The sequence below is a fragment of the Maniola jurtina genome, chromosome 17 (assembly GCF_905333055.1).
Source record: "Maniola jurtina chromosome 17, ilManJurt1.1, whole genome shotgun sequence".
NCBI lineage: Eukaryota > Metazoa > Arthropoda > Insecta > Lepidoptera > Nymphalidae > Maniola > Maniola jurtina.
The window spans coordinates 6,138,574-6,156,503 of NC_060045.1; the positions used below are offsets into that span (position 1 = coordinate 6,138,574).

The following is a 17,930-nucleotide window of genomic DNA, read 5'->3' on the forward strand; positions in this document are numbered from 1 at the left end:
ATTCTCTACTTATGCTCAGTTTTATAGCTAGATATACCTAGTTAATATTACAAGTATCTTACTAAACTTGACATTAATAATCTGAGTATTTTTTTTAAATTGAAATAAACACAGCCTTGATTTACCAGAATCAACTTTTGATTCAACAGGGCTAATTAAACAAGTTGATACTAACATAAAAGAAATATCTTTCGTTTAAATCAGAGCACAAAAACCGAGCTCACGTCCAGAAAAGCTTGTTGAGCCGGTTTTGAGGCTGGTTTGATAAACGCTATCCACATTTTTAAAATAAAAGCAGCCCTATTATCGTTTATAATAAGAGATTTACTTATCTTTTATTTGCGACAGTTCTAGATTAAAATAATAATCGTACCTATAACTATTTAAATATTAGTAGCTTCTATAGTCATCGAAGAGCAATTATTGCACGCTGTATTTATTTAATTAGGAAGATTATGCTTTGCATTAAAAAAAATCGGGTAAATACCTACCTACCTATGTATATGTTTTAAGTACATATTCTGATTGAAAGCCCGCGTACAAAGGTTTGCGTAAATAATCCTAGAGGAGAGACCTACTCGACCAGTCATAGCGTCAGTGAAGTTCTAACAGTGTGTAAGTAACTCATTTTTTAGGTTTTAACATTTAATGCTATTCGATTAGTTAAAATAGTTCACACGATTTCATTCGATCCTCAGAATAAACTAAAATCAATCATTCGACCAGTCAGAATCATAACGTCTTATTACACTCCTGTAAAGTAGACTTTTTTTTGACTTACGCACTGTTAGAACTTCACTGACGATTTACGTTTTACTTCACTGGGTCGGCCACTTTGCTTTTAGTAATTTAGGGCCTGATGATGAGGCCTGGGCCTGGTGATGGACTACTGTCCTCGGAGCATAATTGATCATTTCTTCTTCTTCTTCTCTCTGGGCTGGTTTCCGCACTTAAACGTTTCCGTCTGTTGTGCGTGTGTTGCCCCTCCCCGCCGAAGTCTTCACTCCAGCCATCCAAGCTCGCTCCAGAAGCCAAGTAGACCGCCCAGGTTGCCGAGGACTTCATGGAGTGAGGTTGGGGAACCCAAATGGCGTTCTCATTGTTCTGCCACGACCATGCACTCCAGGAGCACGTGCGTCGGCGTTTCATCGACCTCCATGCAGGCCCTGCACAGAGGACTGTCGATAACACCTACAACGAAAAGGTGTTTGTTTAGTGGGCTGTGCCCTGTTATGAGTCCCACCACCTTCCTAAGTTTACCTTTGTCCAGGCGGAGTAGTTTGTTAGTTTGTCGTTGATCTATATTAGGGAAAGCCTCTTTGGCTTGCCTGCAGTCAGTTGCGTTTGCCCATAATTGGGAATGCTCTTTAAGTGTTAGTTCATGCAACCAAGTTTTATACTCACTGAAGGGTATGGGTACAATAGGCTGTGGCCCTGTCACCTTCAGCGTCGTAGCCTTTATTTTTTGATCATTTATGAACCCGCATGTATTATCTATAGCGAAAAACCGTAGTGAAAGACAACGGATTATTATTATATAATTGTCTTCTGCGGACAATAGTTTCTTGTCTGCGTAGGCCCTTAGGTTAGATTCGTCTTTACTATTTTTTATTATCTCAACATCTATTTACTAAAACCTCAAGAGCCGTCGTCGGTAGCGCACAGGGGTAGCCCATGGGGGTAGCGCAAGAGGTGAAGTTTTCAGTTCAGAAATTAAGAATGACTACATCATTATCGCGAGCGCCGTAGTTATACGAGGTCTTAGATCCATCAGCGCCAACCTCTGTTGAAAGCATCAGCAGTTCTTCAGTGCGCTGGATGCGGCTGAATCTTACTGTTGACGGCACATGCATTTTCAGTGCTGAAAAATGGGTACGTGGGCCCCTCGCGGTTTTTTCGCCTTCAGTATCGTCAGAGAGACAACCTAATAACTCTTAAAGTACCTACTAGGTAGGTGTAAAGTAGATACGTATAAGCTATGCATGTTCCTACGAAGTACCAACCTACCAATTAGTGAAAACCTCGAATAAATCAATTATTGGACTATAACACTTGTACGTAATGATTACACAGGAAGTGTGTTAATTAGATACTGAAATACAAACGTAATAGTAATTGTGTGTTGATTCACTCGTTGAACAAGGCAACACTTTGTACGAAGAATTTTAATTGCCATATAAAAAGTAAAGGTTAAGAAAAAACACCAAATAACAGGCAGGTAGCTATATTTTATTTCAGTTTACAAACAAAAGACGGCTCTCGTTTTCTTTTAGCTACATAGATTATACCTACTTACATTGTAATGTTTGAGATACCAGTCAACGAGCGATAATTTACCTTACTTTTCTGATAGTTATCGAAAAATTACTAGAAAATTTAATAGGACTTGGTACGCTCGTTGAACATGTTTTCATCGTTATCAGACTATGTCGTAATAATTGCAGACGTTGTTGGAAAAAACTGCTGCCGCTATTTCCATCCGCATTGCAACCGACTAGCCGAATGCTATTGGCCGATCGTTGCCAAACAATGCTCACTTTTAAGTACCTTCTATATTCACAGTCGTACTTTGCTTTATGTAGTACTAGCTGATGCCCGCAGCTTCGCCCGCGTGGATTGGTCCTGGATTGATCCCCTGCAGCATCAGGATTGAGGAGTTGGAATCCAAATTTTTCATGAAATAATGTCGCAAAGTTCCTCTATCGATTAAAAAAGAAATGACACAAATCGGTTCAGAAATCTCGGAGATTTCGGTGTACATAGGTAGAAAAACACAACTCCCTTCTTGAAAGTCGGTTAAAAAAGTAGCCTATGTTAGACCCTGGTCAATCCTCTACTTGTATGTGAAAATCCCGTTAAAATCGGTTCAGCCGTTCCGAAGATTAGCCTTTTTAGACAGACAGTCAGACAGTCAGACAGACAGACAGACAGACAGACAGACAGACAGACAGACAGACAGACAAAAATTTTAAAAACGTGTGATTCAGTTATGGTTTCGTTCAAATAACCATATGACCTTAATATGTGGTAGTTATTTCGAAATTACAGACAGACACTCCAATTTTATTTATTAGTATAGATATAGGCACTTTTTTTATTTTATTCCATTACAAGTCAGTCATTGACTGCGCTCCCACCTGGTGATAAGTGATGATGCAGTCTAAGATGGCAGTGAGCTAACTTGGAAAGAGCTTGGTAGTTTTAATAAACCCATACTCCAAAGCGGTTTCTACACGATATCGTACCCCAACGCAAAATCGCTTGGCGGCACGTCTTTGCTACGACTGTAGGTGACTGTAGCCTCCCGCCACAATTAAAACCTCAATCAAAACCAGCCCGATTGAGCAGCTTATCCAGACTGCGATACTTTCCAAATTGCGTTAAACATTTCTTCGTGCGTTCAGCAATTTATTGTTGAATGGTTGATGGAATGAGTTAATAATTTTCTGGTTCACAAAAAACTGCAATATAACTTTACAAGATCGGAACTAGATGGCGGCGTTAACCTTTGCCAATATCGCCCGCTCACTTTGCCCGCAATAGAGCTCGGAGGCAATTCCGTGTCGATTCGTTTTGCTAACGTAACATTTGGCGGTAACAAATGTTCTGTTATGTAACCTTAAATGTGATATTGTTCTACCTGATAGCGGGTCTATTGATATTCTTGGCGATGGAGTTTAGTTTTTTCGAGTCGTTTTAATCGTGCAGTTGCGCCGTCGTCTCAGAGGGGCGTTTGCGACGGCACCAACTAGCGTGAACAAACATTGACCAAGCAGCGCGAACCGCAACATTCCTAGCGTAAAAGTTAACGTGGATGGTTTACTCTATGTAATTTTGCGGGAAATGCGATATTTTTTTTTAAGTTTCACCATCGAACATATCAGTGCGAACGAGTAACGAAATACGATTTCACTTATTATAGTGATGTGTGCTACTAATGTTTCCACAAAAGTGAGAAATGGATTTGGAATTTTTGCACAAGTCAAAAACATTAGTGAGTATATCTATATCTAACCCAAACTTACTTCAGTAGGTATCTACTTCAATTTTGAAACTGAAACTATACATTTATTATAGTAATAAAGCTTTTAATGACTCATACCTACTACCTATACTTAAAAAATCAGTAGCAATACTATATTAAGTTTACGGTGCAAAAATATTTTTCGAAAAAAGGCTTTTATAATCAATTTGTCTGATTGTTCAATAAAGTAGTTCAGATTTAAAAGCTAATAAGAAAGAAAAGTGAAATATTTACTTAATGGTAAAGGCAATTTCTCTATAGGCATTAATAAGTATATTGCAGAGACAAATATAAATTGGGGCCTTATTACATAGTTGCGTTAGACTACCTATATAGGTAGGTACAGCTATGTTACCGTTAAAATTTATATTAAATGTTATCAACAGTTCCACATTATCGCTTGGTAGGTAACTAGGTACTTTTATTTCTTTTTATTTTCATGTTCTGATAAGAGTCCATTTACCTACCTACCGAGTTCTTTTTAACTTGTTTTATAGCCGATAGCAAATACATATTTGTACACAATGGTAGGTACCTAGATCTACCCGATTTTGGGAAAACCACTTGCGTATTGATTTTATGCAATATTTGCTTGATCGGTCCACATCACTAAACTTTATTATTTTACTAAATTATGCCCGCCATTTCGTTTGCGTGGATATAGGTTTTTTAAAAATCCCGTGGAAACATTTGGATTTTCGGATTAAAAAATAGGGAGTCTTAGTCCATCCCCGGGATGCAAGCTACCTTTGTACCAGATTCCGTGAAAATCCGTTAGGTAAACGGATGGGCCAAGAAAATCTAGCAGACAGACAGAAATTATTTCGCATTTATAATAAAGTATGGATTGTATGGTCGTAATAATTATTATGAAGCAGGAAATAGTAAAAATAAAAACATCATCGTCGCGTAAAAAACAACTGTAAGTAAGTTTATTAAACTATCTTGATGTCTATGTTATTCTAGAAACTTTTAACGATATTCGATCTTGTATTCGATTGAATTTTTATATTTACTGTAAGACTGTTTTTGTTATATAAACGCATAACTAATATTTTATTTATGTGTTGAATAAATAATGATGAAATTATCATCAAGAAATAATGCATTATTGTTTTTAATTACATCGATATTTATATTTACTCACTTCACTAAGACTTTCCAAATCTAATAACCCTGACCAAGTTTCCCTGAAGTGCATTTTTCACAGCGATAAGTATTTAAATTAAGTGAATGATGTTTCAAAGTTTGAAATTATTATTTACTGCTCCTACTCCTACCTAGTATAGGTAGGTAAATATCCATATAATATAATATTATATCCATATATTTCGTTGAAATCGGCTTTTTTTTAAATTCTCATTTAGAGAGCTGGGTCATTTGAAATCAGTTGATTGGTTGAAGTTGAAGTGTAAAGAAGTAACAAATAAACAGATGCACATTTGAACTAGTATTACAGAAGTGATTATTAATTATTATTATGTATTGGTTTGTATTCAGATTTGCAGAAGCTCTAAAGCTTGAAGGTGAAAACCATGTGAAAACTAGCTGAAAAAAAACGGCCAAGTGTGAGACGGACTCGCACACGAAGAGTTCCGTACTACCGTGCAAGAAATGACACTTTTTGTTTTCATTTGTGGTGTAATCACAAAATCAGGGTTTCCGGATTTTCCCTTTTCTACTAACTATTGTATACCTTTCATGATTCTAGTCAACGGAAAGTACTCTATAGGTTTTGATTCCTTTGACAAACAGACAACTAAGTGATCCTATAAGGGTTCCTTTGTTTCTTTTGAGGTACGAAACCCTAAAAATTTTATCTGAACTTGCTGGAAAAGTGAAATCTTTTCTAAATTTTAACATTAGGTAGATACTTACGTTACGTCATTAGGTACCTATGCATTTATTTTGTAAGATGTTCGTTTTGTTAATTTCTATTCATTCGTGATTAATCCCAAAGCGCTTTAGATTTCTGTTAGGTAATAATTATTTACCTTTTTAAGCACACGTTTATGCCAAGAGCATTATTTTAGTAACGATCTCCATTGTGTAATTATACCCAGTCGTCATATACCTACTTAATTATAATATTAATAAAGTTTTTTCACATGCGTACGGGTAGCATCAAGGTCATTTACCATTTGTATTACTTAATTATTGTAAACAATAAACAAAGCTTTGCCTATTTACAGTTCTATAAGTAATATTTTTTAATATTTAGTAATTATATAATAATAAAAAGATTGCAGTGTTTAAAGCAATTGTTAAGTAGGTACCCCACTTTGTTATTCTTATTATTATAGCACAGAATACAGCTATACCTACTTAATTTTAGGGTTTAGGTATATATCGACTTACCTAGGTATGAAACTGAACATTTTTACGGAAATCTGACAAATCACAAACACGGATAGATATATTTGTTTCTAGAACGTGTTAAATTCGATTGGATTGGATTGGATTTAAGGTCTGCATCCGTATGTAGTTGAAATTCCTCGGACACGTACGAAGTGATTTGCTTCCTCGTTTCCAATCCGAACCGCTAGGATATGGAACGCCCTTCCGGCATCAGTCTTCCACTTTTAATATGGGTACCTTCAAGTCAAGAGTGAATAGGCAAATTCTAGGCAAGCGCGCTCCGTCTTAGGCTGCATCATCACTTGCTAGTAGGTCTGATTGCAGCCAAGCGATAGTCTATAAATTAAAAAAAGGATAGTATTCAAATGAGAACTATCAAATCTCAAATCTCCGCTGGGGACGGAAGAAATTGACAGATCTAGGTATATGTTTACAAACACACAAGCTTACGCAGCACTCTTTAAACCCATATTATCGTCTCCGTTCCGTCATTTTTATTCATGATCAACCAATCACCGGCCCACTACTGAGTACGGGTTTCCTCTCTGAGTGGGAAGGGTGTAGGCCATAGTCTGCCACGCTGACCCAATGCGGATTGGCAGACTTCACACATCTTTGAAAACATAGAGCACTCTCAGGCATGCAGGTTTCCTCACGATGTTTTCCTTCACCGTTAAAGAAAGTGATATTTAATTGTTTAGAAAACGCATATAACCCCGAAAAGTTAGAGGTGCGTGCCCGAGATCGAACCCCCGACCTCCCGAAAAGAAGGCGGACGTTTTAACCTCGGCTATCAATGCTTTTTTATTAAAAGTTGAATATCTTTATCTAAAGAAACGTGGGAAAGCAGCAATCTACGGTTTTGGTTTGTGAAACGTTAGCGAATCGATGAAATAGTTTAATTATAAAACAATTTCTTCTGTGGAATATTCACGTTAAATTAAATTTGCTGTTTCACGCACCAATAACCGGGTTCAATAAATCCAATCCGGTTCTTATTGTACGACAGAGAAGGACGGTCACTAACAATTACTTATTATATTACTTATGTTAATTATTTACTGCTTACTTGAGATTTTTCACTGGTTTCGTTTTGTCGTCTTAAATTGTAGGTAGGTATATTATAATTATTAATAATACATACATTATTAAAAACCACCGACACAAAAACCTTTACCAGAAAACTAGAAAAGAGCTGATAACTTTCAAACGGCTGAACCGATTTTCTTCGATTATAGCTAAGAACACTCTCAATCAAGCCACCTTTCAAACAAAAAAAACTAAATTAAAATCGGACCCATTCGTTTAAGAGCTACGATGACACAAACAGATACACAGATACACACGTTAAACTTATAACACCCCTCTTTTTGGTTCAGGGGTTACAGAAGAAAAGTTCTGTCTCCCTGACTGACTTATCAACGCTAATACTTCCTTACACGTAGAAAGCTGTTTTGCTCAGAAGGTAAGTTCCAAACGAGGAAAGACCTGAATAAAGAGGATTTCTATTTAACGAGCAAAACCTCGGGCGGTCGCTAGTGCACTATAAAAGTAGGTAGGTAGTAGGTACACAGAATCTATTTAGGCTGTTGTGTTTTTACGGTGTAAGGAAAAGAAGTTGGTAGGTACACCAAGCATTGTGTAGTCGATTGTATTCTTGCGTTATTCGCTGAGAAATGTTTCACAGTAGCTGTTGCAACTACGCCGAGTGTTGTAACTTGTAATTCAGAAGTTCTGTGTAGAGGAAATATTGGACTGATCGAATACCTACGGTGGATTATTTTCATGCAGCGAAATGAGGCAATGATGGTTTAAATTTGATGATTTACATAACATATTATGTAGAAAGAGGTATCATTATTTATTATTTACAGTAGGTGGCTTCAGTAAAATATGAACTGTGAAATCAGTTTTTTAGGGTTCCGTATCTTCAGACAAAAAGGAACCCTAAGGAATCCTTGTAGGATCATTTTGTTGTCTAGTCTGTCGTGTCTATCAAGACCCGTCAAGGAAATCACATCCTATAGTGTAGGTAGGTACTTCCCGTTGATTGACCTATACCTACCTGATCACTGATCAGTGATCATGAAATAATGGTAGGTTACACTGCAAGGTTTTAAAGCACAAGTAGGTACCTGTGTCAATAAAAGGCGAAAATTCCAAAATCCATGATTTTGTGGTTACATCATTCAAAAAAATTAAAAAGTGTTATTTCTTGTAAGATGTTACCTACTGAACCCCTCCGTGTGACTCTAAAGTCCGACTCACACTTGACCGGTTTTTTGTTCTTCATAAAACAAGAACATTCTTAATACGAGTAGGCTTATTGTAATCATGATAGTGGTTACCGAGAATGCGTGTTTTCCATATTTTCCGGAGCAGATTCCTTTATGAAATTTTGCTTTGCTGCAAAGTAAAAAGGAAATGGGGCACTCGGTTTTATTAGAAAAAAGGAGGCACTAATGTAGCTAACGTAGCTTTAACTTAACGTCTTGTAAAATTATACTTTCGGAGAGAGAAAAACCTAGTATTTCTTGTGTCTAGTTAAAGAATATTAACTTAAGTATGTACTGAAATGTTACTGAAAAACAACAAAATTTTGTCCATGGCAATACCTACCTACTTTATTTTATTACTAGTAACAATTTACCAATCACCGGGTACTTAGGTATAACTAAATTACCATAGAATCTGAATATCCATATCCGTACTAATATTATGAATGCGCAAATGTGTTTGACTGTCTGTGTGTTAGGTACTTTTTCAGGTCCATTTGTTTAACTGATTTTGACGAACGATACCTACTGAGATAACTTACACGGACGGATAATTATACGGATAACAAAATAATGTATATTTTTATCCCGAAAAATCAAAGATTTCCTACAGGATTCTAAAAAATCTTGAATCCATGTGGACGAAATCGAAAGTTAACTTGCAACCTGAAAAACGGATATGGGTAGGTACTTAGGCTACTTTTTATCCCAGAAAATCCAAGTTTACATGGATTTTTTAAAAACTAAATCCACGCCCACGAATTCGCGGTAATCATCTTGTTATATCATAAGTAATAGTCTACATAGATAGTAGGTAGGTACATTTTTAATCTACTATTTACTTTAAGTACATGAAATAAAAGTTATAAACGTGTTTCAAATTCTATGATGCGAGTCTCATCGCATGATGCGACCCAGCAAAACATACCTACCTATGAACTAAAATTTTCTGATAACGCTGTATCTATGCTTTTTCTATGAAGACAATCGAATTTACTGTCCCAATAATTTTACTTTTTTAACCCCCGACCCAAAAAGAGGGGTGTTATAAGTTTGACGTGTGTATCTGTGTGTCTGTGTATCTGTGTATCTGTGTATCTGTCTGTGGCATTGTAGCGCCTAAACGAATGAACCGATTTTAATTTACTTTTTTTTGTTTGAAAGGTGGCTTGATCGAGAGTGTTCTTAGCTATAATCCAAAAAAAATGGTTCAGCCGTTTAAAAGTTATCAGCTATTTTCTAGTTTTCTTGTAGAAAAGAAGGTTAGATAACCCTTAGGTTCATAATATTCAAGTGTCAATTGACAAGTGTCAAGTTGTCAAGATGGACGTTGCCTAGATATACATAATTATTTATTTGAAAATGATTTGTCGGGGGTGTTGAAAATTTTTAATTTACACTTGTCAATAAGTAGGTAGGTAGGTAGGTATTTGTCAGAAAGATACACATGCAATCATAAATCTTGCGAAATCACCGGCTCGCGTGTACCGACCCAATTTCCCGGTGGACAATCGTTTCATACATCATATTGTATGTAAGTATGTAACTGCAAACGCTGAGACAAGAAATTAAAATCACTTTCGCTGACATTTGCTTATTGTACCTACCTATTGCACCAATAATTCACGTAGAAAGAGAACAATAATTCACGACGTTTGCAATGAATTGATGCATACGATTTGCCTATTGTTTTACCTATAACCGACCTACATACCAGCTACATAATAGCTCCTACTGAAATGGAGAGCCGAAAGAAAGTTAAACCACAAAATTACCTATGCCCATACCTATTGCCCATATCTCTACTGATCTGTTTGTTGCAATTTTAAAAGGTAGGTGAGTACCCTTCCTACCGCTTTTTGTTTTTTGATTGTGGATTTCATAATTTTCGCTAACCGAGAATCGAACTCCGCATCCGTACCTATGGTAATTTGTACTTACGCAGGTATTCACATAATAGCACAGTGAGTAAATAGGTATTTAAACAGCTGCGCCATAGAGATTCAAAACTGTTTGCGAATTATTGTCCTCATTTCATTTTGCTTCTTAGGTATAGTAGGTACTATTAGGTACCTATATTATTCTGTGCTTAGGTCTACAATAGTCTAGATACAGTATGCTGTATGTGCATCTACTTAGTATTGTTATTAAAACCAGTCGAGATCGTTCTAAAAACAACACGGTAACTACGAAAATATCGTTAAAGTAGGTCGGTACCTTATTGTTTTATCTAGATTTAACGTTAAATTGCTCATAAGCCTAACTACTTAGGTAACTTACTAAACTCATAAGCCCACGAAAAGAAAACAGGCCCGTCAGATTTTTTTTCACTGCGATCTCATAGATCGCTGCCCGCTGGTAACTCTTTTCGAAGTTCGAGCGTACGGAGCTATCGCTCCGGGCCCAGGCCAGACAGTATTTTATTACAAGCCCGGGAGCCGGGTGCGGCGCCTTGGGGATAAAAAAATAAGGCAAAATATTTTTCTGTTTTCGATATAGTAACTATAGGTAAAATGGTACTTAATTTTTCTGTAAAATATAGAACCTTGGGTTGGTGACCAGTACATATCTATGTAAGTATGTAGGTACCTACATACTTACTGGTCACCAACCCACTGGAAGGCACTGGAAGGCTAAGACCTAAGTTCTTTCGCAGTGCGTCTTTACCGGAAGGTGTGTAACTAGCTAGGTACGGCCGAAGCCCACTGGCATCTCCATAATATTTTTTAAAATAACGTTTTTATCTAATCATTAATCAATCTGACAGATTATACAATTGATCGAATTAATCAATGTCATTATTTCCTATTGGTTTATAATCTGTGGTATGTTTTGACTTTTCAAGAAGTTTTGAATTTATGATGTTTGCTTTGAGTTTTCAATTTTACAATTTACCATCTGGTAATTTTTTGCAGAACGCTTCGTCAATGTAAATTAAATAACTAAAATGAATAGAAATTGCGGAAGAAGATTAGCCGAGTTCCAAGATGAACATTACTGCGCCGGAAATGTCACAAGCAATTTCCGACGCTCGTGTTCACTGCGGCTGCGCGGTGAAAAAATGGTGCAGCGGTCGCCTTTAACAACGAGGAAATATATCCCAATAATCACGGAAAATAACAACCAGAAACCACGAAGCGATGGCTCCCGACTTCCAGAGCCTTGCCATCGTCAACGAAGTCAAGTAAGTACCTACTCTCCTGAGTCTTGAATTTTACTTGTAATTATTTAATTATTGTCATGGCTACATGGGTAAAACACCGCACAATCAACGTATTTTCCATAGGGCTTCCATGTGATTATAGCCTTCTGTTGTAAAACCTATCTATATTATGTGTTTGTGATGTTATAAACAAAGAAACTACTTAATGAAAGTTTACTGAGTAAAATTATATTACCTAACATACTGTTATTTATATTCCAGTCATTCAACGCAAACGGTAACAAACCAAGGAAATCCTGCCTGAAAACACAAGACCCTTGCATAAGTATGACAGATTCTGCCCACACTCCCCCAGGATCTCCAGAAGATTTGCCCGATGACGATTCCCTACACAGCTACGGCAGCGCAGCCACCGCCGCGTCCATCGACGCGGGATATGCCCCATTCAATGGCACCACTTTCAGCGGACGATCCATGCGCTATGTGTTGCATTGTTCCTCACATGCCGGGTTAGCAGGAGAGGAATACCTCACACCCACACAACGCGCTCAGAAGCAGATTCGCCGCCTTAAAAGCCTTCTAAGCCAAGCTAAAAAGGACTTGGAAAAGAAGGACAGTGAAATATTTCAGCTCACTAAGGAAGTGGTCGAGCTTCGTCTGTACAAGGCCTCTATATTCTCTCCGGATGAAAAGTCAAACTCTAGTGAGGTTGTGACGGTGAGAGAGAACAATGAGGAGCCTTCGATCGAGGAGGAGAGTGTCAAATGTAAAGATGTTCACCGTTCATTTGACATCACCGACAGTCCAATGTTTAAAGATCAGACTCCTACCAGGTGCCGGAATGAGATGCAGGGATCGTTTACCGATTCTGGACATTTTGATGATCTTACGAATTCATCTCTACACTCCAAAGAGTCTGTTCACATGTTGACCCATGATGCATCTTGCATGACGGAAGTTACAGATAGTGACGAAGAGCGGCGTAGCTTGATGGCTTACTATGAGAAGAAAATAGAAGACGTCGTGAGATCTCACGTGGGAGAAACTCAGGAAATAAAGAAAGCTCACAATGACAAGGTTGAAGCATTGCTTCAGAAATTAGCGGATGTAAACACTCGCTACTGCGAATTGTTGCCAAATTATGAACAAGCGAAAGAGAGAATACATGTTTTGGAGAAGCAGCTGGAAGATGCAAGCAAGCAGCTGCAAGATGATGACAGCAGACATCGCTCCATGTACCTGCAAATGTATAATAAGGGAATGGAAGCTGTCAAATATGAATTGGATAAGGTAGTGTATTGTTATTTTTTATTTTACTTTCAAAACAAAGACATGTTTGTAAATTTTTTATCATGTAGACATTAGATTAGATATAAAATTTCAACATTTCTTTACTTGTGTTTCTTGTTTTAGTTATAGTAGTTTTAGTATCAGTGTGTCCATGTCCATTTATTCATATTTTCTATAAAAAAAAACAATATAAAAGCATTGTTATTTAAAAGAAAAAAGTTTGATTGCACATAAATCAATACATGAAAACTGCTGTACTCCTTCCAAGTTAGCCCGCTTCCATCTTAGACTGATCATCGCTTACCACCAGGTTAGAGTGCAGTCAAGGGCTAACTTATAAGGTATATGAATAAAAAATAAATGAGAAACTCTTTCTCATATTAATCCCTAAATTTTATTGGTACTTAATTTAAAAAGTAGTCATGTATAATCATATGTGTGGTTTTTTTTCAGGAGGGAGAGCCCGAACCTAGCACCAGTCAGCTAAACAGAGTTTCAGTCGAGGAACTGTTGGAGCAGCTTCAAATAACACAGACGGAGCTCGAGAATGTCCGAGTAAGTATCTTTCTCTACCCAAAGAATGACTTAACATTGTGTAGTCGCTCTTGCTAACAAACTATGAACAAATTCCAGATTTGCAAAATACCTGGAAGCTATTTATTTAACAGTGCTCATGATTATTATTAGAAATATTAAGCATTCTTCCAAAATCTATTTAAACTGCTAACATTTTCGGTATATTTTTCTAGTAGCTCTTTAATATAATATTATCACAAATAGGGATGTTGATACTCATCAAAATGTTTTGTGTTCATTTACGACGAAAATATTTTAAAACCAATCAAATAAAATATACAGATGAATAATAAAATAAGTTGATTGAATAACATTTGAAAAGTAAATAAAGTTATTTAGAAGGAGTTATCTTGTCCCTCTTTACGGGACGGAAAGTATGGCGTTACTAGCATATTTCGTCAGAAAAATGGTACACTATTTCTATCAGCAGTACTAAAACATTTTACTAATCAATTTATTCATTTTGTAACAATAATCTATTTTCTAGTGTGAAAAAATAATCATAGAATCAACATTTTGTGTCAAACTCCCTATTATTGTTAAATATTTATCCCTATTTTTTTGGTATGAAAAATAACATGTCAGTTTACACAGAATGAATAGAATGAGCATGTAGTGGCAATTAACTGGACCTGCTTTAACGTGTAGTGAATTACAGGACACGGCATTCACAGCGGACGGAACTGCAAAGTCACAAGTACTTCTTAGTGCAAAGGAGGCTGTTTCTTTATGGGTCCTAGGAGCTCGAAAGGTTGGAGGCCGAACAGACAGCGTTTAAACTTTTTTCCCTTTTTTTGTAACACATAATTTATGCTTCAGTGCACAGGTCTATTTATTTATGTTGTAAATATTTTATTTTTTATCATAAAATTAATAATTTATAGATATTATTTAACAGCTATTTTCGAACTTTTGCATTTCTTGCCAAATTAGTTTATCAAGTTACAATTTCTATGGGTTTAAAGTTTGCATAGAAGATATCTCTTGTAGAATTATCGATTACGGTTATTCTGGCTGTTTTACTATTGGTTAAAACAATAATGTCACAAGTTAATTGTTTTAATACTTATATGCCTATATTTTTAATAGTCAAGAATTTCGAAGTTAGTTTGAAAAAAAAAAACAAAATGGAAGTATGAATAAATATTGTATTTGTTTATTTCTATTTGTTATACTTGTGACATTATTTAATTGGAAGCGGCAATGTACCAATTACTATATTATAATGTCTAACCCTATTTTTTTACTGTAAAAGCTAGTTTTTAACAATTATTATTAGAACAAAAATAACCTGTGCTTTTATTTTAAGCTTTGCATCTGCAATCTGCATGCTATAGTTTGAAACAGCCTCTTTTGGTTATTTGGTGGAAGTACTTGGAATATAATGTGATGAGGTATATTTTAAGTTAATCACGGATTTCTGTTGACTTTAACATAAAAATAGAATGTACTTTAATAACATTTGTTTTTCAAAGGCTTCAAATGTATATGCCGCCAGGTAAAAAAGTCTGATTTAAAACCTGCGTAGTGGGTAGTTTATCGATCTATTTGGAGGTACAAAGTCATGAGCGACTGCAGTCTGCAGTAGCTATGTTGCCGCGCTGTTGCTTCGTCAGTCAATCTTTGCTTCCCGTGTAGTATAACAGAGAATGGGGGCCTAAGCAGGCCACCGTCGGGCTTAGTCCGCCGCTGCCTCCTAGAATTATTTTTACTTGGCGGCATTTTTAATAAGCTATTTGACAGTATCGAAAGTTATGAATCTTCTCTAAAAAAATTATCTTATTACTGCCAAATCGCTTATTGCAAATTGAAAAAAAAACACTGAAACTGTAGTCCGCGCTCGATATTTTTCGCATGCGATATATTTGATTTTTCTGTTAGAACGCAATTTAGTGGAAATCCCACGAATTATACCGAGTATATTTTATGTCTTAGTTTTTTACGTTAATACAAATAAATAAGTAGGTTTAGAATTGTATGTAATTTATAATTTGAATTCTATTGTAGTCACTTCTAGATACCTACCTATGTTTTTCGTTGAAATTATTTGCATGTAGGAAGATATTAGATACCTTCGTGCGGACAATAAATACAAAGTTGTATCTGTTACAGGCAATGTACCGCCGCATCGTGGAGTCCCAGAAAGGCAACAAGACCAATGTGGACCCGGAAGTGACGTTACAGTTTTTAAAATCGGCGATATATTACTTCCTCACGGACCCGGAGAACCACCAGGGGCACTTAAATGCTATAGAGAATATTCTAGGGTTCACTGACGCGGAAAAGAAAAATATACGCAAAGCTAGGGCCACGTAGAGACTGCTGGAAATATGTGATAGTTCATAAAATAGATAAATGTTTGCCACTTAGTTAGAATTAATTGTTGCATGTCCTCGGCCGCTAGCTAGATAAATATTAAAATATATATTGGTGCACATTATTTTGTGTTACCATGATATGATTATCGTAGTTATACTTCATTGCAACATTGCATAATGGTTAGGTTAATCTTCGTGATTAACTATTTATACCTACATCCTATAAAATTTTTGGATTTTAGAAACGAATTTATTTTTAGACGCTAAATTTGTGATTTTTAGGGCCGTAGCAGACGCGACACTTCATTGGCATCGGCGATCAGAGATTTTGTGACTGCATCGCGTTTTGACAACCTTCTGCGTTCGATCGCTGTATTGAAATTGCACGTTTTAAGTGTTTTAACTATTGTTTCGATGATTCATCGCGTTTTGACGATTTTTTGCGGTCGGACGCGTCGGGCTTCCGAAAATCGCCTTGATTCCTGCGACTGGATATGCATACACATATCCAATCGCAGCAGTCCGAAAAGCAACTAAATAACCGATCGCTGATGCTACAAGCATCGTGTCTGTTATGACCCTTATAGTTTTTAAGCGCCAAAGAAAACATTCCTTTTTTGTTGTGCAATTTTTTGACCTTTTATTATTTTTAAGTGTACAGTGATGGTTCGCTGATAATGACAACTATTTTAAGTGTTATAGTTTTACATATTTTATTCCTTTTTTGCGTTGTTCCTACATTACTTTACATTTACTTTATATTTTCGTTATTTTGCAAGTGAGAAAACTTTTCTGTTATATTTGCTTGTTAAGCGCTAGTACACAATACTATAATAATTAAGATCATTAGTTTTATTGGTTTCATAGAGAATATTGATGTACACGTAGTGTTTACACTGGAACATCACCGTCCTTACGCTACAATAAAATTTATTTTCTAGTTCCTATGTTCTTTGCCTTTTTACTGAGTTATGTCGACGTTTTCTTGCCTCTTTGAAAGCTGCATCTGTGATTAGTATACGTTATAAAATAATCATTGCATAATAAATTCGTTATATGTATATTAATAAATTGCATAATAAAATCTTGCTTTATTGTTCAATCTTAATTTGAAAGTTTGTTATATATTTTAAACATCTATATTGTACTTACTCTTTTCAATTTGAAATTCACAGAAAATGTATTATTAGGTTTAAAATAAAATATTTTTAAGTTTACTGCATGGCAAGGCCGAAGGTTAGGGCAGTAGTTGTTTAGAATAGCTAGTAGTAAAGCTATTTACATAAGCAACTTAATCACATAACTTTGTTACAATGTTGATCATAGTGAGCGAATTTTAAATCTAACCTACATTTGGTCGTTTCTACTGAAACTTTCTGAGCATGTCAAATTGATGAGATTGGGACTAGGTACCTCTATTGAGGTTAAGTGGGTAATTATTGTGATTTTGCATCTTTTAACTGTAAAGTTATATGAAAATGTAATACACTATACCTATTATAAGTAATTATTGTGGTATAGGTTACTTAATTACTTGTGTTGTGAAATATTCACAGACAAACTATCTTACGTTTTCAATAAACGAGAAATATTATAATTTGTTTTCTTTTACGCCTATTCCACACGAAATAATTGGACCGGCAATCAAATTGTGTGCGAGTAAATTAGTTTATACCTGAAGAATTATCTCTCCATGACTTAATCAAAGATTGACAATTCGAGGGAATTTCTGATAAAATTGTCCTTATATACCTCTCAACAGTCCTAATTTTTGTAGGTAACTAGGTTATAAGTCGACAAAATAAAAAACTAAGTTGTAGATAAATATTTTATTACCAAAATTAAATTAGTAAAAAAACGTACCTCCTGCATAAAAAAATTAAAGCTAGCACAAGACTTAATTAACATTAATATAGCTATTAATT

At 35.8% G+C, this 17,930-nt stretch overlaps 1 protein-coding gene across 2 annotated transcripts; it reads left to right on the plus strand.

Moving 5' to 3' along the window:
* Window positions 1-3,518: 3,518 nt before the first annotated feature.
* On the plus strand, window positions 3,519-17,599 carry LOC123873638 (protein quick-to-court). 2 transcript variants are annotated; one of them, XM_045918586.1, is made up of 6 exons: window positions 3,519-3,994; window positions 11,574-11,842; window positions 12,083-13,111; window positions 13,565-13,666; window positions 14,346-14,438; window positions 15,800-17,599. In XM_045918586.1, exons 2-6 carry the CDS (start codon window positions 11,606-11,608, stop codon window positions 16,001-16,003), a joined length of 1,665 nt encoding a protein of 554 aa, XP_045774542.1. In that variant the 5' UTR covers window positions 3,519-3,994; window positions 11,574-11,605; the 3' UTR covers window positions 16,004-17,599. The 2 variants fall into 2 exon arrangements, with proteins under 2 accessions (XP_045774542.1, XP_045774543.1); XM_045918587.1 differs by lacking the exon at window positions 14,346-14,438.
* The last annotated feature ends 331 nt before the right edge of the window (window positions 17,600-17,930 follow it).

Excerpts from the sequence above, each read along its gene's own strand:
- LOC123873638 (XM_045918586.1), top strand. The coding sequence starts at position 11,606 with ATGAATAGAAATTGCGGAAGAAGATTAGCCGAGTTCCAAGATGAACAT. Across the intron at positions 13,667-14,345 it reads CGGAGCTCGAGAATGTCCGA|GACACGGCATTCACAGCGGA; the intron begins GTAAGTATCTTT and ends AGTGAATTACAG. Across the intron at positions 14,439-15,799 it reads GGGTCCTAGGAGCTCGAAAG|GCAATGTACCGCCGCATCGT; the intron begins GTTGGAGGCCGA and ends TATCTGTTACAG.